The 23,476-nt window shown below is 34.2% G+C and overlaps 1 protein-coding gene across 1 annotated transcript in view; it reads right to left on the minus strand.

Annotated features, from left to right (window-relative positions):
• Window positions 1–638: 638 nt before the first annotated feature.
• fuss (SKI family transcriptional corepressor fussel) overlaps window positions 639–23,476 on the minus strand; it is a 166,480-nt gene continuing 143,642 nt past the window's right edge. Inside the window, exons 6-8 of the mRNA XM_069838675.1 lie at window positions 21,606–21,731; window positions 3,355–3,447; window positions 639–751 (exon numbers count right to left, since the gene is read on the minus strand). Coding sequence (XP_069694776.1) covers window positions 639–751; window positions 3,355–3,447; window positions 21,606–21,731 — 332 coding nt within the window. The remainder of the gene's footprint in view (window positions 752–3,354; window positions 3,448–21,605; window positions 21,732–23,476) is intronic.

Here is a 23,476-nt window from a genome sequence, read left to right on the forward strand (position 1 = left end):
TGGGCTATGATGATAGAGACTGGATTAATCTTGCTCAGGATAGGCACCAATGGCGGGTTTATGTGAGGGCGGCAATGAACCTCCGGGTTCCTTAAAAACCAGTAAGTAATTAAGTTAGCTATTCATGAAACGACAATAGATGCCCAATACCTTTCCAACTAGATAGATAGGCAGAGCTACCAAAAAATTATGTAGGCCTACTTAATGTTCTCTGATAACATACCTGAACAATACCTAGATTTTATTGATTGGGGCTTAATTAATTTTATGGTTGCAAAATAAAATTTAATATAATCTTATTAACTCAAGTATCGCATTTGCGACATAGTTAAGGTCATGACAGCAAATATTCTGGGAAATCACGCCTCTTGTATTTTTTATGCCTACGAAGTGTGCAGTCTAGTTTAAGAATGTATTGCAATTCCTTTCCTCAATACATAACACTTTTTTTGGAGATAAATTTAAAAACTGATGAAAATCAAAGTTTCGATTAAAATTCTGCAGCGTGTCCCCTATATAAGCAAATCATAACATTGTTATATTTTCATCAAAATTAATAGAGACTTATGGACTACTCTACAGAATGGATGTTTGATAACTTCTTGGTTAAATCTTGTTTCTGCGACAATACCGACGTTTTAGGGGGTAAGCTTCGTGTCCGGAGAGATGACAGAACTACTGTAGAGTTGATGACATGTGGAACAGTCCAATGCCATCTTGGATGACAACTGCTGCAAAGCAGTCTGGGCTTCTGGAAAATAAACGCAAGCATGCCCAGAATTACTATACAGATTTCCACGAATAACAACCGGAAGATAACTTACACAGAATTAGACACTTCGCTATACATTTGAGCTGAAATTTTCTATCTGAGGGAAGTACGTTCTTACATACTAATGTAACAAACGTACAACCGCATATGTTTTTCGTTGACTCGTGCATACATTTGCATTATTCCTAAGGTTTAAGCCACAATCGCATTTGTCGCATTTTGCTACTCGACTTTTAAAAATGCAACAAACTCTGAATGTAAATGTACAAAAATGCGACAACCACATTGGACTTCAGAAACGAAGATTGTAATGGAGAAAATGAAATCGGAGATGTGTCTGAAATTATCTGAATTCAAATGAAATGCTAATGGCATGGGCAATGTTCAAAAAGGTATTGAGCAATAGATGTTCGGGAATTGATTTCAAAGAGCGGTGCAATTCATGTAAGTTAAGTGAACTATTTCTTCTAATTGATTTATATAACTACATCGCATACTGTAAATTGTGAGCGAGAATTTAGTTGCATGAATCTTGTAAAAAATTGGAATTAGAAATCGCCTTTCAGTAAAAAGAGTTATGGCCAGTCTCTCCAAGTAATGTTTAATTTGGCATAACAAATGTTAAATTAACAGTTGGTTTATTTTTAATGTTTTGTTAATATGTTTTCCATTTCTTCAACATAATTCCGTTTAAAATAACCAACACTTAACTTTAACTGTCGTTAATACTGTTCTAGCTACTCAACAGCAGTTGGTAATGATTTTGCACATGTAAGGCAATTTCTTATTGGCTGAAATTATTATTATTTAAATTCTGTACTGTAGAGTAAGTCATGAAACATGTATAAAATCCTAACCTGTTACAGTAGGCCATGATCCATATAGTACAGAGAGTTGATAAATGAAAATTGTATTGACTATTATTGAATAATTATTATAAGTAAGGTTATAGTTGTAATGCTAAATATGAATTTCTATTTAGAAAAATCTATGACCACCAGGTGACAATAATTACAGGGATGTGTGTGTAGTCAACTGCACACAAAACCCCGAGGAGAATTCCTTATCATACAAAATTCTCAAATCACTCTCTCTGCTTCAGGTCCATGTAGAAATCATATGTAATTTCGTCTTAAAGAAGCAATTGCCGCTGAAACATTTTATTATTTGATCACTGCGTATTTTGAAGAACTATTGACATCGGTTATAGTTTAAAAGAACAAGTAACATAGAATCTAGAGTTAATAGTAGCTGCTGAATTGGAGCAAGTGGCCTATTTCTCTTTGTAGGATATTCAAATCTGGCTTCAATTTCTTGCCACGTTGAGATCGAACATTTTCTAAATATTAAATGGATAATAGTTCAGCATTGAAATAAGCGTCAGTATGATAATCAGTTGACTTACAAAGATTATCTTCCCTATATTAATATTCCAAAATATCTTTCAAATTATATGTTATCAGTCTTACTCTAAACATTCCTTAAAGAGAGACATAACATATTATTTTCACAACTTCTGTCTGAACAGCTGTGGTGTCATCCGCCATGTTTAACTGTTTGTTAAATGAGTTAACTGCCTGAAATCCTACATTTAAAGTTAACAAACAGTTAACAATCTGGTAAGCCAAACTACTGTTGAAGACATGAAAAAACTGTATTTAACAAACTGTTGATGGTTTAACAGTCGTTAAGTTTTCTAGCAATACTTAGAGAAACCGGCCATTAAAGTCAACAAACGCTTAACAATCTGTTAATTCAAACTAGTGTTGAAGACATGAAAAAAACTATATTTTACAGACTGTGTAGAGTTTAACCTTCGTTAAAACGTTCTAACAATTCTTGGAGAAACCGGCCATCAGACAATAATATATTAATTATTTTTCAGTTCTTTTTACACAGCCTACTACATACTATACAGACGTGGACAAATTATTAACAAAATTGATTATTTTTTATGATAATTCTGTTTACAAAATTTGACTTTTCAATTTAGACTACAGTTGACAATTTTGCATATTTCCATCATTACATTAGACAGAAATATGCAAAAACGTCAACTGTAGTTTAAATTGAAGAGTCAAGTTTTGTAAAAAATATATAATAAAAATCTTCAATTTTGCTAACAATTTGTAAATTAGCAAAAATGTCAACTGCATTGAAGAGTCAAATTTTGAAAAAATATAAAACGAAAATCTTCAGTTTTGCTAATAATTTGGAAATATCCAAAATGTCAACTGTAGTCCAAATTGAAGAATCGAATTTTGTAAAAATATACAATAAAAACCTTCAGTTTTGCTAATAATTTGTAAATATCCAAAAATATCAAATGTAGTCCAAATTGAGGAGTTAAATTTTGAAAAATATACAATACAAATCTTCAATTTTGCTAATAATTTGGAAATACACAAAAATGTCAACTGTAGTCTAAATTGAAGAATCATATTTTGTAACAATATATAATAAAAATCTTCAATTTTGATAATAATTTGTCCACGTCTGTATTGTTATAACATTACATAAATTCTGCTGTAGGCTTATATTAAATATTTTGTATGTGAAAATCGGTCTCCGTAGTTACGTACCTTTGAGGCGGCCATGTCTCCTATCCACTCCTTGTAGCGGCTCCGCCAGGCTGAAATAGGAGCACGGTTCGGTGCCAGAAGGGGCCGCCAGTTCTGTGCAGAAAGTGACAATAGATTAACATTTCCACTTTCGCTTACAGTATATCGTCCTCTTATTCGAGATAATATAGACGTTTCTATCCTGCCTATTCCCTAAAAATCTAACCTTCAGATCTCCTTAGCATGAGAAAAGAGACTTTCAATTAACAGCAGCGTTACATAATTTATGGTCGTCAACTGTAGTTGGGTCTAAGTGGTAGAGTTTACTGATGTGGTTTTGAAAGGAACTCAATGTTTTAAGATTTTAAAGAATGCTTAGTAATGATCGAACTCATGTTGTTTTGACTGGAAATGATGTGTTTATCCCTAGTGCTTGCTACGGTACCTATAACTCATTTTCGTAAAAATGTTGACTCATGCAGTTTTACAAATTACCGATTCAATTAAAAGTATAGGGTAAATTATGAAAAGGTGCAGATAAAATGTTGAATAATGAAATTCAGTAAACATTAATTGGTTTAGAACCCTCAATGGAAGACCTAGCAAGCAGTGGCGGCTGATTGACTGAGGCAAGTGAGGCCGGGCCTCAGTCACTTGGCTTAACTGAAATCAAATTTTGTTTTTATGTAATGTATTAGTTATTTGAATGAAGCATATATCGCTGTAGAAGCATTTGAAAACTTTGTGATGTAGATAGACCTGTTTTGCAGTAAAATTTGTTCCTGAGGCTAGGATCTTTCGTGCCGGGTCTGACTTGTGATGTATATAGATCTGTTTTGCAGTCAAATTTGTTCATGAGGCCAGGATCGCTCGTGCCGGGTCTGCTTCTGTATTTTCGTGTGTCTTCGCGGGCTTTTGAGGTTGAGCTTAAAACGTTGTAACTGAGGCATAATTCGTCTGGCCTGGTCAGGTTTCACTCCTCCCAACCATGGGCCGGCCTTAAGGGTAGAGTGGGGTGGGAATAGGGTGACTTGTCTTCCTAAATAGACCATAAATAACAAACATTCCAGCTCTTTGGCAGGCAGAGTCCCACACTATTCTCTCCTCTTATGTCTTAGTTTATGACTTAAGCGAGGGTGTTGTACTATTGTACTTCGTGTAGTGAATCAGGGCCAATGTCGTTATGTATTTCGGGGAAATATAAAAAGAAACAAATGCCAGAAATAATGCTGGTGTAGTTAATTCATTGTTAGAGTGTCCTTTTTCGAGAAGAAATAATATTGAAAGAAAGGAAGTTTTAAATAAAGAGAGAGTCGACCGAGATACCTACGACATCGCTGACAATTTTTCTGATAGATAATCTTAAAACGCGAGTTTCAATTGCATCCTGATATGGACAACATAAATGGTTAAGCGGTGATGTGGTGCAAAATAAACTTTTCTGTTAGCCTTGTTTGTTGCTGTCAAAGGAAAAAAATAAGAAGAAAGGAAAGAAAAGGAAATGTCAACATATAATATGGGTTGCTTCATCACACTGAAATAATCACTGAAACTCGCAGCATAACAGCTTATTTGGTGAGTGAAATTATTATTTTTCATTGATAGTAATAATAATAATAATAATAATAATAATACAGTAATAATGATATTAATAATATAATAACAATAATAATTAATATCATAAATAAACATTTTCTATCGGAGGCACTTAAACTAGTTGCATCTGGCCTCACCGAGGATTTCGATCACCGGCCGCTACTGCTAGCAAGAGATGATCTCTGCAGTTAGAATTACGTAAGAAAATCATTTTCTTCAGAAAATTATACTGATTTCCTAACATAAAGCCCCCAAACAATGTTTAAAAATGTATGTTTTGTGTCAAGATTTATATGAACAGAGTGTACAACTACGTTAGCAGTGTGTTGTAAGCTTTTTCTTGAGTACAAGAAAAGGAATTTCAGAGAAAAGTAAAGCAAAAAGACTTTCCTCAGAATAGGTGTTTAAAAGGAAAGACGCTGCTTGTTAAATGGAAATGAAAGCGCTCTACTCTCTGGGAGAAGACGGGAAAAAGAATCAATTACGATTTACCGAACCACATTGAGTCGAGACTCGTTCAATTGCGATGTAAGCTCAATGTGAAAAACAGAATTACAAGGCCCTCACACGATTCAGCTGTCCTCCTCTCTTGCAACAGTGTGTCGCGATGAGTATACTGGCCAGAATGAAATAATAGTAATAAACTTTATAAAACCAATTGCTCTTTCTAATTGAATTCTTATAGGTTCTGCTACCGGCCTTCTGCATCACGCTGTTTGAGTTTTGTCACAAATATATCATTTTGTCCGAAATCTTTGCTGATGATAAGCAATTAATTAATTTTAGTGAATTTTTTATTTTATTCTCGTCGTATGTGACAATGACAATGTAGAATTCTTTCTTTTAAACGTGTTATCACTGTTTTTTCAGTGTCCATCCTTTTTCTAACAATTCTAACTGACGTGTTGAACTTCATAGAAGGCCTTTCAACAACAACATCTATAATAATAATAATAATAATAATAATAATAATAATAATAATAATAATAATAATAATAATCTTCAGAAGATGATTTACAAAGATCGCTTCATAGTCTCCATATAATTTCTGGTCAATACATGGAAATTTCACCTGATAAAACAAAAATTATGGCATTTTCTGGCAAAGACCCAATTCAAAGTAAAATATGTTTAGAAAACAAAATTCTGGAAAGAGTGAACGAATTCAGTTACTTGGGGTACAGCCTATCTTTTCAATCTGAAAGGGATATCTCCCAGAAAATCAACATCATCATCATTCAGTGTTCTGGTCAAGGGCAGGTCTTTCACTGCAAACCCAGCATTATCCAATCTTTTCTATTTTCTGCCTTTCTCTTTTTCTCCTCATATGATCCATATATCTTAATGTCGTCTATCACCTGATACCTTCTTCTGCTCCGAACTTTTCTCCCGTTCACCATTCCTTCCAGTGCATCCTTCAGCAGGCAGTTTCTTGTCAGTCAGTGACCCAACAATTTCCTTTTTCACTTCCTGATCAGTTTCAACATCATTCTTTCTTCACTAACTCTTCATTTCTTATTCTGTCTGTCCATTTCATATGATCCATCCGTCTCCATATTATATAGCTGAAACACAATTACAGTCACGAAGTTTGAGTTTTGAGGGTATTAGGAACAATAGACTGAGCAGGTACTATTTCGCATTGTCTGTAATGAGGAGATAGTAGCGATCCTAGTGGTTAGGAACTATCTATGAATAAATATTTACTACGTATTGAGCTTCGTGACTGTATATACTAGACTGTGGTTGAAGCACAATATTTCTTTCTAGTCTCTATCATTATACCACAGTTCTTCATTTTTTTTAATTGTTATATATATATATATATATATATGGAAAAGTACCAAGAATAGTACAAATATAAACTTTTTCTTATGCTGTCTGATAAATAAACAGGTTTCAAAGTTCCAAATTGGCCATGAAATGCTTAGAGTCAATCATATGTATTGATCGGCGGTCAAAAATTCACTCAAGCTAATGCGGATATCAGAACACGATGGAATTTACAGGAATGAATGATCAACTGATTGGCAAAAAGGAATAGGATAATAATTTACTCGTAGAATCTGAAATTCTATTTGACTTATGTCACAGATAAATAAAATAGAATATTAAGAACTGGATGACTAGTGTTAACAGCACAGATACTTAAAAACCTAATTACATAACCAAATGGAATAGATTGTTAAGAGAAAACATAAAATGGTTTATTAATCTGATATCTGGACACCATACATTTCTTTTACAAGACTGAGGAAACATGTAGCCTACCCTTTATGCTCGATATGTGGAAAGCCAGATAAAATTGATAGGTATTTATTTTGTAAATGCAAGTCCTTGACATACCTTAGAGTTCACATTTTCGTGAGCTGATTTATGGAATTAAATGGGCGCTCTAAATTCTCAATTAACAGTAGCTATAATTAAAGTCTGGTTCACAATAAACCGGAAACAAGAATCGGAACGAAAACGAAAACGGTAAAATTGTTAAAATGTGTACATTAAAATATGAGCATTCACAATTAACGAAAAGCTTGTCGGAGCCCGGGATCGGGAACGGAGAGTTGGCCAAGTTTCAACTTCGGCGTTCACGTTTCCGATCACAGCCTACTAGATTCATTCTATTGCCATCTAAAAGTTATTTTGTCGTCGTATATTTTGTAGCAAGAAGACCGTGACATAACCTATGCATTATTTTGTTCTGTGCTGTGCATCGTGGAGCAAGTTTTATTTGATGAGATTCTAATATTGAATGTTGAGGAAAATCCACACGTTTACGATAAGCGGCGCGCCTCGTATAAAGATGAGAAATAGCTGCATCTTTGAATACCGATCGTAAGTGAATCATATTTTATTACTGTATTGGTTGTATTACACACTACATATTCATGCTTCAATTCAATAACTACTGTTGTGTTCATTTTTGTTCTATTACAAATGTTTCTTCTCTAATTATTTTACGTCATGGTAGACTTAAAATAGGTTGTGATAATAAAGATGCATGGGCATATTTATAGGACCGTACCTAATGAAATGTTTCAGTTGAAATTTCGAAGTTGGTTAACCTATGTTTATGTTGGCTGCCTTGTACTCATGAAAGAACGCCATTGATCAATTATACACAAATAACATCAGAATGCGTAATATCGACTTTACATATCGTTATTGACATGCATATCGATATGCATAGTCGTCTACGTTCTCGGTTTATTGTGAATAAAAAATTTTCATATTCACGTCCTCTGCTTCTCGTTTTCATTCTGGTTCTCGTTCCTGGTTTATTGTGAACCAGCCTTTACTTCGCTAACTATACTAGGCTCTTCAGGGATTAGATAGGGGAAGGGCGTATCGTAGATCCTGAACGTTAATGTGCATAAGGTCAGTTATTGACACTCATTATAATCTAATCCTATTCTAATCTAATCCAATCCAATATAATCTAACCCATTTCAAACTTCCAAAAGAGCAGCTAAATTACTGCAATTTGCATAACCAAATGTCGTAGTTTTTAAATTCCTTCTTTTTAAATGTTCATCGGTTTGTAAGTTTCCCTTTACTAGAAGTGTCCATAAATCTAGAGATAATCTATCGCACGTAGTTAACACAAAATCGAAGACAGAGAAGATTGCTTCGGATCCTTTAGAAATGGGCAACAACTGCTTACACTCGGTTCGTCCAGCTGTCACTATTGACTGAGACGAAACTGATAATCCTACACGTTTGTAACGAGTCTCTCTGTCATAAAAGAAACCCATCGGAGCTTTCCCTTCTTTACTGAACAAGGCCCCAGTACACTCTGAGCCTGTGAAAAAGATTCTACCGAACAAATTTCACGCGCATCTTGTCTATTGTTGGATGCATGAAACAAAAAGAGCTACATATAAGAAATGAGGTTTTCACTGATTGGGTTGTGAAGTAGTGACATCTTCAACCGTATGATGGAATTAAATTTTGATCGGTCCAAATATTTTGGCTGATACAGCAGCCTAAGAAATCCAGCAGAATATCAAAATAATCTGCTGATGAAGTTAGTAAATAGTCGAATATTATATCATGTTGTTTGTAATTCGAGTGCCGGATTGTTTTCAATGTCTGTATAATTTTTCTTAATTGTTATACATACTAGAAAATTTTGAAAGATATCTATCATAAGAAGAATTAAGGTGTTAGAGATCTGACTTTCAAAAATTTGTTTTGAAATCTGTTAGTGCATTTTACTACACAAAAAAGGGTAGGCCTACAGAGAAAGAACGAGCTTTGTCCACTTTTTTTTTTTCAAAAGTGAGTTATGCATCTTGTGAGGAGTATAATTCCATATAGCTTAATCCTATAAGTGCTATGACAGATTTTATATTTGGCGTACAAGAAAACAACATGCTAAAGACAGACTATAGGCTCGATTCACATTATACGGAACATCAACGTCACGGACCATCACCATCACCGTCACGTCCAATGCAAACTCATTCACATTTAACGGCAAGCGACCGTCAGTTTGCCGGCGTCATCAAGAATAGATAAGTAGTTTATGCTCTCAAAAAATGTTGTAACCTTTATGTGAGACAATGAATTGCACTCTAATTTGTAGGGTTCATTATAAAAATGTCTAAGGAAAGCTTAAGAAAAATTTGGAATCAAAATCTTTTTTGGACAGTGAGAAACGTCACCCGTTCAAAATAGATATTGACATATCAAAAGTTGATAAGCGGCAAAAGTTTTTTTTTAATGTTAGATGAAGGGGTTAAAGCGAAAGAAATGTTTAGAAAGAATGGAAATTACTTTTAAAATAATAATAATAATAATAATAATAATAATAATAATAATAATAACAATAATAATAATAATAATAATACGAGTAAAAACGCTAGGAGATAAATTCAAATAAATTAGGTCCTTTTGCCTTCTCTTCCACCTACACTAATAATAATAATAATAATAATAATAATAATAATAATAATAATAATAATAATGACAGTAATACAATAATAAATTCTTTCTTTTCTTTTTTCTCAATTTCAAATTATGCCATACTAGAGGTTAATCAACATAGATGTTATTTATATATTGTACTAGGAATTTTATAATTACATTTCAAAACTCACAATTAACTCGAAAACCTTAAGCAATGGAAATATTTTGAACACAAATTTGGAATCAGACCGATGATTTCTATGAGAATCTGCAGTTCTAACAGATAAAAGTTGTCACTCTGCATAAGAAAGTCCGCCACGCAAACCCCCCCATTAAGCTCGCCCTAAGTCGCAAACCGGTACAGGTTTTGAATATCAGCCACTTTTAAAAGTAATTTCTATTCTTTCTAAACATTTCTCTCGCTTTGACCCCCCATGTAACGTGAAAAAAAAAAAAATTGTCGCTTATCAATTTTGAGTGTCAATGCTATTTTGAACGGGTGACTTCGCTGTTAGTAATTTTTTTTCTCACTTCCCAAAAGAGATTTTGATTCCAAATTTTTTCTATGCTTTCCTTAGACATTTATATATGAATTCTAAAAATTACAGTGCAATTGATTGTCTCTCGTAGGGGCTACGACATGTTAATGTTTAACGTTGCTGCTAGAGTCTAGCAGAACAAACCGTCCACGTCACGTCAAAACATTCTCCTCGAGAATCCCAGACGGTCCGTGCCGTTGACGGTCCGTGACGTTGCCAGTATATGTGAACGCTACAATATGAAATGCGTTATACAATGTTTTGATGCAACGCTGCTGGTCCGTGACGTGACCTGACGTTGATGTGACGTATAATGTGAATCGAGCTTTAAAGTGCTCTTCTAAATAATTTCTGAAAAACAAGCCTATAGTCTACAGTGACAGGCGTTTCATAGTATGATCAGTCGTAAACATCACACCGTACAAAACGTGTCACATTTATGAAAAAATATTAGTTCAGGAGGAAAAGTAAATAGAGCGTTTTGTGTGTATTTTTCTTAAACAAATATCAAGATTTTTGCACGTATACCCCTTACATCCTGTAAGTCTGAGTCACCATGTTCCCGTCAGATAACAAGGAACATGACGTAGTGCTTTAGTGCCTATTATACTGAATTATGAGTCGTCTAGAATTCACCGTTACTGATACGTATTAACCGCGAAGAATGTATATTGTGGCGGACGAATCCGCCATATCTCAGCAAAAATATGTCGTACCAACTTATTATTATTATTATTATTATTATTATTATTATTATTATTATTATTATTATTATTATTATTATTATTATTTTTCGCTAATAGAGAAAGAAACGCTCTTGTCAATGGTCTAGGTCAGTGATGTCAAATCAAGCGCATTCTTCTGACCTTGACGTCGTGCGCGGGCATCAAGCGCAAAGTATGGAAAGAGGAAGGGTTGTGTAGGCCTATATGAATAAGCAGCCTGTTGGATTAAGAAAACAGTGGTGCACAAACTTCAAACGGAAAGCGAAATTTTATGTCGTTATTTTTATATGGCTTATTTCTGTTTGATATTATCTATATTGTCTGTAAAACAAAAGTACTAATATCAATTTCTTAATATTGCAGTTGTGTTTTAAATGTTAATAACATAATAAATAATTAAAAAGGAATATTCACATAAATTCCATAGCAGTACAACTATACTGTACTAAATGGATGAAACACATCATTCATAAAGAAAGTGATATCCCCCCCCCCCAAAATTAGTATGACATGATAAGTTGGAATTGATTTGATGGTACCTTTAGCCTTATAAAAGTAATCAATAAACTAATCAAAACAATATTACAGTACAAAGCAAAGTTACCTAGATGCTGTATGTGTTTTAAGTGTAACTAATATTGCATAATCAAAACAATATTACAGTACAAAGCAAAGTTACCTAGGTGCTGTATATGTTTTAAGTGTAATTAATATTCCATAACAAAACTCTTATCGCATTATGCTTTTAAGGTGATATTGGTGAGCAACTTCCTATCATCAGAATATTAAATTATTTTCTCGAAATATGCTGAAGCTATAGAGCTGACATTTTTACAACACATAGGCACGTATCTTTTTCTTATGATGTAACAGTAGTTGCTTTGTTAATTCATTTCCTTACAAACAATTTCCTTGCGAATATTTTCAAAAATTTCAATACACTATCTTCAGTAATACGTATTTACGGTTTATTAGATTTACGAAAACATTCTGTAAGGCTACTAAATAAATAGGCCTATATCTGGCAATTTCACTTTTCTATTAAAAAAGTTGAGAAAATATTTCTTTTGAATAAAAAAAAATCAAACTTGTGAAAAATGAGCATTAAAATTAAAAATTTCATTCTTGTAATGCACTTAAACTTCTCAGACAGATCTAAAAATTACCATGGATACAGTTTTAATCAGTTCTATTCACTTCATCTATTGAATCAGTGCTGGCCATCCCTGAATATAGCTCGACCAAGCGGCATATACTACTTCTTTCGTCTGTCTCTTTCCTTTCCGCTGTAAAGCACTCAGGCTCTCCTGAGCTCTAAAGCGCGCGCTTGGTCCTATGGGCATCAATTGACATGACTGGTCTAGGTGAACATTGTCTCGTCAGGACAGGAAATCCTATATAATCACTTGAACATGGTAGGACGATGAGGACAACATGTCCTGCCGGTAGGACACTGTACGATTAATCATTAAAATTGTTGAAACACTATGTAATATCATAAAAGTAGTGAACTCCTTGCCACTTTAGGCACGAACCGCCACTGCTAGAAGGTTATGGTGAAAAAGTGTAAGGACTTCATCCATACCGTTGAAATAGTCCGTCATTGAGGTTGCATTCTACTCCGGGAAAATCATAGCTACACAATTGCCAGCTATGTAGCGTTCTCCCTTAATACGAAACAGCGCAGGTTCGAATGCTCTACTAATTCGGTTGAGTGTACGAGCTCTATAAGCTTATTACCCACTTGGCTCCATCCGTCCGTCCGTCTGACTGCTAAATGAAGCTGCGGTTGCTTCCAATTACTGCATCACAGTTATAATTATAACAGGGCTTAGGGACACATGCGCTCCTAAAGCTTTTTTATTTCTCTGTGTGACGGCATTAACTATTGAGTTTAACAGTTCCCCTGTATATCAGTGCTGTCTTTAGAATCTATGTGCTTGTTAACTGAATAAGGCTATTGATGCTGTAGAATTCACAGTTAAATGTTTGTTAATGAATAGCTCATGATGAAAAGCGTTAATTTCCAAGTTGTTAATTACCACTGTATCTATTTAGTGGCGTGGCTGCTTGCAGTGCTCGGTATTCCACATCAAACGGGTCTGCAAAAGAAAACACCTCATCCGATGAAAGAAGATATTCCATATTCAAAACAATTTCCCACTCTCTTTGGAAGTGAAGTTACCGTGAAACAAGTTTCATGACAACTTTAAATTAAGTTTTGTCTCGAGGCTTAACTAATTTCAACGGTAACCTCAAGAAATTTATTGAGTTTTGCAAAGAGCTTTCTCTCTCACTCTCTCATTTTCTCTCTTTCTATCTTTCTGTCTCTCTCTTCAGCCGCGGTTTCTCTGAAGGCGCTCATTGTATGGGACCGAAGCACATATAGAATTCCTTACGAGTTCTGAGTCTGGAAAGAGATAAAACTCCGATTTGGTCGCTGGCAGAATTTTTTTTTTCCTGAAATTCTTAATGAAAGTAATTCATAATAGTTCTAGTTATCTTCCTTAAACTAAAGATCTATTTCAGCCGTGGCGAAAAGGCCATGGTGCGCCGAGCCACTGTGTAAGCTGCAACGTGCATAGCACCTATGGAGGGAGGCGGACAACCGAAGGGGAAGTTAATGTTCAGGACGTGTAACGAAGAAAGAAATGAACAAGAACACATAGGACACATTATCACAACCTAAAATTAACTGTCTTCAGAATGTCTCTGCGACAAAGTTTCAAAATCAGGAATTATGGCACTTACTGCCAATCGTAGTTGATCACGAAGGTATTTGTCTGTCAGTCGTGATCTAAATTTGATTTTTACTATTTTCATTGTTGAAAATAATTTTTCACAAACGTAAGTTACAGCGAACATGGCTTCAACAGAGCAAGCGAAAGAACGAAGCTTCAAATATTTATTTTTTTCCAAAGATTTGAAAAGTCCAATATCTGTCAAGTCCTTACATCTAGCTTTCATTTAACGTCACATTGTAAATCTGTGAGTTTAAATGGAAAATCTAACCGCATTATTCGTACATGTGCTGTAAAAGAATCGACGTACAGAGATGATGATAATAATAATAATAATAATAATAATAATAATAATAATAATAATAATAATAATAATAATAATAATAATAATAATAATAACAACACTTAACCTTTTAATGTTTCATCAGTAACATGTAATAACTTATAATGCCGTTTTATATTATACAACCATTTTCCTAGTAATATTTGTGAACAAATCATACATTTATTATTTTCATCATATTGTAAGCAAAAGAATGCATCCTCCCATCCTACTTGAAACTTTCGTTTTTTTTTATAGAGGTACATGGTTTCGAGAGAGATACTACGACGATACGCCACTCGCAGGTCCGAGACAAATACAAATGGAACGGAGTTTGACTCCAGTGAGTGAGAGGGTGGGGGTTGTAGGTAGGAAGCGAGAGAAAAGCACTGCGAGCCACAATGTGCTCGTGAGTCACATTTTCGCCGCGGCTGAATTCTATTCCAATGATAAGATAATATGAGAAACATTCTAGACTCTTGTCCATGCCATTTCAACTTTTCATTCAGTTTTTAAGTAAATTATTGCAGCTATGTTTTCTATTAGGTTTATAAACGCTGAACCAGCAATAATAATGTGTTTGTGTAATAACGTTCACCACCACCACCATCATCATTATCATCATCATCATAATCATAAATCATCACATCTTAAAGCAGGCCTGCACAAACAGCGCTCGAAGAGCGCGCGCGCTCCTTCGGAGCGGGAGAGCTGTGTTTACCGCTCGCCGAAACGGAGAGGAAGATAGAAGATACGTCAGAATGACATAGACTTGCTATAGGTAGAGGAGAGGGAAACGACCACTCAGTTATCTAGTGGAGTGCAGTGTGTAGGCCTATTCTCAGTAACTGTTTCACGTTGCTTACCTACTGCTACAGTACAGTATGGAGGAATTTAAAAGACGGAACATAACATTTAACATTTAACAATTTACAGCTCGAAATTATTGATCTTCAATGTGACCTAAGAGCTAAAGATCGTTTGAATAAGAGGTCTACTACTAGCCTGGTTGAGTTTTACAAGACTAAACATTAGCAATAATATCCACGACTACACAGGCTGGCTGTGAAAATGATTGCTATGTTTGGCTCAACATTTATATTTGTGAGCAACTGTTTTCTATAATCAACTTTAATAAAGGCAGGCATCGAACATCTGTACTGATGTTTCATTACGATCAGTAGGCTACTGTTCCTTTCAGCTGCCAGCAGCATAAAACCTCGTTTTGATGTACTGATAAATAAAAATATAACAAAATGATATTGTACGTTTAAGTAGCTACAGAGTTTCTATTACTTCTGTAAAATAAATATTTCTTTATTAATTAATAATAGTCGAAGATAGTTTTGCAAACACTGAACGGGAATTCATTTCATAAACACTCGTAATAGTACTTCCTTTTGTGTATATTTTGTACGAGATCACCCCTTCTTACAGAGCGCAGCCAATATCTGCATTCCGCTCATAAGCTGTGAGCCGGCTCGGAGAGCGCAAATCTTGTGCAGGCCTGTCTTAAATCTTCAGTTTCTTTCCAAATTCGGGAAAATTGAAAACCATCGTTGGATCCATTTTCGGGTCGTCCGACGTTCCTCTCCCTTCTATTTACAAATTTACTCGTTACTAATTCTGATCTGATAAAAAGGTTAAAGGTAGTATTTTTTCCATTTAATAGTCACGCATATGTCATTGAGCAAAAACTCAAATCGTGATAGGAAAAAAAATTCTGTTCCTCTCTGTAGGCATATGTACTAGTAGGGCTATGTTGCATAGGCGCCGACTACGGATATGCTCGGTCGCTCAAGCAAACCCCAAAATTTGAGTGGGTATGCACAGCATACCTCATTGAAAATTGTAGTATTATTTTTTCTTTACGTTACTATTCTGTAAAAAAAAATATATAAACGTTTTCATCTTAACCAACTGGTACTATAATGGTTTGCTTCTTGACCGTAATTAAAATGGATTCACTCATCGCATTGACGGGCGGCTGAATTTGAATACTGAATTTGAATTTCCAGACTTCAACAATTGTACGAAGTAGTCAGAAGTCAGAACGTGTAGACGTTAGTTTGTGTTCTGTTTGACCTGTGTCACCTATACTTGAAATTATATTATGTCTTCATGTCTTGCGTGTCAAAATCGTTAAAATGGATAATTATATAGTGAAATACAAAAGGACTTCGACTGATAATCGTGATGGTGGCGGTGATATCGAATCGACAGCGTGTAGCAGTAAAAGTGATCCATCTACGGCAGTTTGTGACAATGAAATCCCTGTTACTATTTCTGGTAATTCCACGAAAAATGATACCGATACTGAAAGTGGCAGCCGTAGGGGCAGGACTTTTCAAAAACATTGGGTAAAAACATATACATGCATTCTGTATGACGAAAAAGATGACAGATTTTATTGTTTTCTGTGTAGGTCTATGTGTGAAAACAAGAGATTGCCTCCAAAAACTGTTACTGTGAACAAGGATTCCTATAATACTTACTTACTTACTTACTGGCTTTTAAGGAACCCGGAGGTTCATTGCCGCTCTCACATAAGCTCGCCATTGGTCCCTATCCTGAGCAAGATTAATCCAGTCTCTACCATCATATCGTACCTCCCTCAAATCCATTTTAATATTATCTTCCCCTCTACGTCTCGGCCTCCCCAAAGGTCTTTTGCCCTCCGGCCTCCCAACTAACACTCTATATGCATTTCTGGATTCGCCCATACGTGCTACATGTCCTGCCATCTCAATGTTCCTAATTATGTCAGGTGAAGAATACTATGCGTGCAGTTCTGCGTTGTGCAACTTTCTCCATTCTCCTGTAACTTCATCCCTCTTAGCCCCCAAATATTTTCCTAAGAACCTTATTCTCAAAAATCCTTAATCTCTGTTGCTCTCTCAAAGTGAGAGTCCAAGTTTCACAACCATACAGAAAACCGGTAATATAACTGTTTTATAAATTCTAACTTTCAGATTTTTTGACAGAAGACTAGATGATAAAAGCTTCTCAGCCGAATAATAACAGGCATTTCCCATATTTATTCTGCGTTTAATTTCCTCCCGAGTGTCACTTATGTTTGTTACTGTTGCTCCAAGATATTTGAATTTTTCCACCTCTTCGAAGGATAAATCTCTAATTTTTATAGTTCCATTTCGTACTATATTCTGGTCACGAGACATAATCATATACTTTGTCTTTTCGGGATTTACTTCCAAACCGACCGCTTTACTTGCTTCAAGTAAAATTTCCGTGTTTTCTCTAATCGTTTGTGGATTTTCTCCTAACATATTCACGTCATCCGCATAGACAAGAAGCTGATGTAACCCGTTCAATTCCAAACCCTGTCTATTATCCTGAACTTTCCTAATGGCATATTCTAGAGCGAAGTTAAAAAGTAAAGGTGATAGTGCATCTCCCTGCTTTGGCCCGCAGTGAATTGGAAAAGCATCAGATAGAAACTGGCCTATACGTACTCTGTTGTAAATTTCACTAAGACACATTTTAATTAATCGAACTAGTTTCTTGGGAATACCAAATTCAATAAGAATATTACATAAAACTTCTCTCTTAACCGAGTCATACGCCATTTTGAAATCTATGAATAACTGATGTACTGTACCCTTATACTCCCATTTTTTCTCCAATACCTGTCGATTCCTATAATGCATTCGTTAAATACGGCTTTAAGAACTGGTCCGTTGCTCTAAAACGAGTCAAATCTCATGAAAAAAAGTTATTTGCATATGTGTTCAGTTAGTCAAAATAATTCTATGAAAAAAGGAGTAAATATTCTGTCATCAAGTACTCATTCTAAAGCAAAAGAAATGCCTGTTTGTTTAAGGAAAATTTTTACTTCAATATTGTTCTTGGTTTGCCAAGGATTGGCCTTACGTGGTCATGTTGATGAGTCTTCTAATTTTGTCAATCTTCTGAAATTATGTTCCGAGGATGTACCCGAAATGAAACTACGGCTTAATCAGACTAGTTACAGGCGGATGTCTCATGACATAATTAATGAAATTATAACATTGATAAGCAATCACTCCTTAATATAAGCCTTACGCAACAAACAACATTGTAGCGCAAGTTGGTTGACCAACGAGTAGTCTTCACAAAACATTCCGGTCGAGAGGTTGAGGCACGCAGCATTAGTTACAATAACCACTTCCTCCTCCTCCAACTCAAGTTTGAACAATGCTCTTCCATGGCAATTACACAAAATTCAAGCTCTTCGTTCTTATGGTGTTAATTTCTCCTTGACTCACCACAGCTTCCGATTCCTGCTGCCACTTGTAAGTTTATAGCTTCAATAACAAACATAACCTGTACTGTAGGGCAAGTTCATAGATTCTTAACACGTCTGCTCCCTCTTATGATTTCCGTATGTCTTGGATTCAAAGATAGGCTAATCAATTAAACAGAATTTTGAGACCGCATTTACTAGTGAAATGTCACAAAAAACTTTTTCCTAATTGAATGGCTGCCTACAATAACGTTGTAAGTCAATTTTTATAGTTTGTCGGGAAATTAAAAATATGTTTATTCCATACTAAAATTGTTAAATATTAGAAAATATGGCAGTTCATTCATTCATTCATTCATTCATTCATTCATTCATTCATTCATTCATTCATTCATTCATTCATTCATTCATTCATTCATTCATTTATTTTACTCCATAAATCTTACATGAGCAATGACGCTTTAAGATGTGGAACAAGTCAAAATTTTACAATATTACAATTACAAGTTTTACAAATTTTTATAGTTTTACAATTTAGTAATTTTATACAATTTTTACAATTTTGTGCAATTTTTTACATTTTGGCGAGATGTAGTGAGATGAGGTGAGGTCCGAGGATTCGCCAAAATATTACCCGGCATTTGCCTTTTGGTTGGGGTAAACCTCGGAAAAACCCCAACCAGGTAATCAAATCAAAGGGGGGTAATCAAATCAAAGAGGTTGATGCCAAGGACTCGCCATAGACTCGCCATAGACCATCCGGCTTCAGTCCCACGGCAGTGTGAGGTCTGTATTAATACTTCAATAAGTATTCACATCATTTATATATATATATATATATATGTATTGCCTTCATCTTCCAAATAACACAACTTTTTGAACATTTACAGTAGAAAAACGTTGCATGTCAACGTTGTAAAGCAAAGTATCTTAAATACTGTCCATATTTCCTGGTTGATTATTTATGGTTGTTACATTTGCGTACATTAAATAATAATAATAATAATAATAATAATAATAATAATAATAATACAAATTTATATCATAAGAATCTGAATCAAATTACACAACTTAGGTCGTATGTTCAAGCATACAATATCAATATTGCACAGACAAGAATCCTTTTTTTTTTTTTATTCTCTTATTAGACCATGTCAGAATTCAGAGTAACCAACCTTATTACCTTTAACTATTCTCCTTTAGCACTCTATAGGCTTACATTAACTTACAACATTATTCTACTCAGCAGTTCAGGTCGTTTTACAGCTTATTTAATGTCATCTTTCTTCGAAGTGTATTCCTTCCCCTGATCCTTTAGTGTCTTACGTACATTAACCTTCCATTGCATGAAATTAATCTTACGTTTTCTCTTTCTATTTACGTTTTTTATGAGACCATGTGTCACGCTACAAGCTCAGCAACGAAAGAACAAAAATGGCGAACGATACTACCTACCTAAACTTTATAGAGCCTTGACTTCCTAAGACGTAAGCAAAGAGGAGTCACGTAGGGAATAACAGCGTCGCGACTATAGCTACTGCTTCACTCCCATATGAAAAACCGACTGATCTTCCTGACATTGTTACTGCGTTTTCGCATTGAAACTCAAGAACTGAAGATGTATACAGTAGGTTCAATAAAAAGTATTTAGCATAAAGAAAACCATTCAGAGGGATGTTTCATTATTATTGAAGCAAATAACTTCCAAAATGTCTGGTATTCTTCATTGGAAATAAATCGAAAAATTTTAATTTGAACTTCTTATGAACTTAGTTTTGCAGCCACTAGAAGTGATATAAAAGTTACAGTTATGAAGCAATAGTGGCTTGTGCAGCAAATGTTGCAAACTAAGTTCATTAGACGTTCAAATAAACGTTTTTCAGATTTATTTTCAGTGAAGAATACCAGACATTCTGAAATTTATTTGCTTCCATAATAATGAAACATACTCCCTCTGAATGTTTGCTTTTATGCCAAATACTTTTTCTTGAACCTATACACCTTCAGTTTTTTAGTTTGAACGCGAAAACGCAAGTAACAATGTCAGGACGATCAGTGGGTTTTTCATGTGGGAGTAAAGCAGTAGCTATTTCAGGTCATTGTGGATTGTAGGTGAAACTTAAAACAATAGACATAGCATCTTGGTATAGCTGCTGCATGTTTCGTAAACTACCTTGAAATGTAGAGAGTAAAATCATTTTATCTTGCTAAGAGATCTTGATGAAATGAGATCTTGCTGAAATGATCGGGAGACTACAAAATCTTGTAGGCCTCTTATTTTATCAGTAAGTAATACCATTTGGTCTTTCCTTAGGAACTCTAATTTTTGCGCTCTCTCGAGCCAGTACTGAAGAGAATCACGCATATAAATATCTATACTAAACCGCCATTAAATATATGAAAAAGACCCAACACCACTTGATTAATAACTATAAAAATATTTGATTTTTAATAATATTATTATCTTACGTATAGTTTTCAGTAATATATAGGTACTGTATATACTACATAGCCGCCACTCAAGATCTAATTTAAGATATTCTCTACATCTATTATATAACCCCAAAACGTTTCACTTTCATATCATCAATATAGCATTAATATGTATAATTAATGAAAAATAGCCACAGAATGACATTAACTATAATAGTATTTCATTCTTAATGGTAATAATGTCATCTAACCACCTCAAGTGTTGTAGTTTTAATATCCAATACACAGTTGTACTCAGAAAATTAGACACCAGAATCAGACTTGTAAATTAGTTTTAGTAAGTCTTGAAGTTTTTAATAACCAATTTAATTTGACCTCTAAATAAGTCAACATTCTTGAAGATCATGGCCTTCGTGTAATATTGTTTACTGTAGTGTGTGTTTTGTTTTATTCTGAAATGCAATTAGTTAGTAACGACAGATGAATTTTGGAAAATAGGAAAATGATGTAGGAAAATTGACTTTTACTGAAAACTACTATTTTTCTGAAAAAAACTTTGGGTTCCAAACTTCAAAATGAGGGGTAATTTGTTAAAATCTTTTCAGCCGTTTTCCCGTAATTTCCATTACCAGTTCAAATGATATATTATATAGATTTTCTGCAGTGGGTTGCGGTGCTTCACATGAGTAAGTTTGGCAGCTTCTGTTTTTAACACGTTAGTGAGGGCAGTAAGATGTGAGTGTTATAATCCTCTGCACTTACCTCTCATGATGTGAAGTTGCCGCGCCATTTCTTGACGATAGAGCGCCCTATCCGATAGTCTCGCTACTGTCCACAATCTGCTACCCTCTTGCGGCGAGGGCTGTGTCTCCTGAAGTTCCTGTTTCTCTGCAACACACGTATTAATAAAATCTGTTAATCTATATCCTCTGCAGCTTGTGAGTTATACATACAAATGCGGGTGTTACTGCTGCACATAGGTTAAAGTTTCTGGTTCTCTGCAACACATGTATTGATAAAGTCTGTTAATCTCTGTTCTCTGTAATTTCTATAGCTGGATCAGCTTACTTAATACCCTAAGGGTGAAACCTAACCATTTCCCCCCCCCCTATTATTAAATATGCGAGTGGATTATAGTGATTTGCTAGATGTCTGGTTGAATTTTCTTTTATAATAATAATAATAATAATAATAATAATAATAATAATAATAATAATAATAATAATAATAATAATAATAGTGATATTTATTTAACCTGGCAGAGTTAAGGGCATACGGCCTTCTCTAACACTCAACCAGGAGTAAAACTGCTTTACAAAAAACACTACAAATTTACAAAGTACACTACAATTTTACACACAAAACTGAATAAGATAATAATAATAATAATAATAATAACAATAATAATAATAGTGATATTTATTTAACCTGGCAGAGTTAAGGGCATACGGCCTTCTCTAACACTCAACCAGGAGTAAAACTGCGTTACAAAAAACACTACAAATTTACAAAGTACACTACAATTTTACACACAAAACTGAATAAGATAATAATAATAATAATAATAATAATAATAATAATAATAATAATAATAGTGATATTTATTTAACCTGGCAGAGTTAAGGGCATACGGCCTTCTCTAACACTCAACCAGGAGTAAAACTGCGTTACAAAAAACACTACAAATTTACAAAGTACACTACAATTTTACACACAAAACTGAATAAGATAATAATAATAATAATAATAATAATAATAATAATAATAATAATAATAATAAAATGTAAACAACAAGTAAGTAGAAATCAGACAATATATAACATAGGCTACAGAAAAATCATAATAAAATGTGAACAGCAGGTCAAAATAAATGAGACATACAAAGTATAAAAAAATAAGACAATTATTGATAATAATAATAATAATAATAATAATAATAATAATAATAATAATAATAATAATAATAATACTGTGGATCATCTAATTTACAGGTGTAGAAAACTTCAGCAGCAGAGGGACATCTTTAGACATGAAATAGTAATGAATCATGGAAAGTGGCCAGTTGCTCAAGATCAACTCATTTTGAAACACTACAAACAATTCAAAACATTCATACAATAAATAGACTTTAACACATTATAAACATGAATGCAAATGGGTGCAACACTTTGTAAACATGAATCCAAGTAGGCATACAATTGTAAGATTTTAAATTGTGTATCTGTGATGTACAATTCAAGTGTGACTTCGTCTATTGCAATAGTGTGTTGTTGAGTGAGTGTGAACATGTATGTAGCGTGGAAATGGCATGTAAAATTGGAGCACTTGTACAGCGTTGTCTTGTAATGTATTTGAGCATAAGACATAATTGGCTAGCTTATCCTCCATTGTATAGAGTAGAAGATTTTATTTGGATTGTGGATTTGTGATGTATAATATTTTAGTTGTGAATTTGTAAGGTGCAATTTGAATTGTGGATTTGTAATGTATAATATTTTAAATTGTGAATTGTAAGGTACAATTTCAATTGTGGATTTGTGATGCATATTTTAAAATTGTGACTTTGCGGGGTACAATTTGAATTGTGGATTTATAATGCATATTTTAAGTTTTGGATTTGTGATGTATAATGT

The sequence above is a fragment of the Periplaneta americana genome, chromosome 11 (assembly GCF_040183065.1).
Source record: "Periplaneta americana isolate PAMFEO1 chromosome 11, P.americana_PAMFEO1_priV1, whole genome shotgun sequence".
Lineage (NCBI taxonomy): Eukaryota > Metazoa > Arthropoda > Insecta > Blattodea > Blattidae > Periplaneta > Periplaneta americana.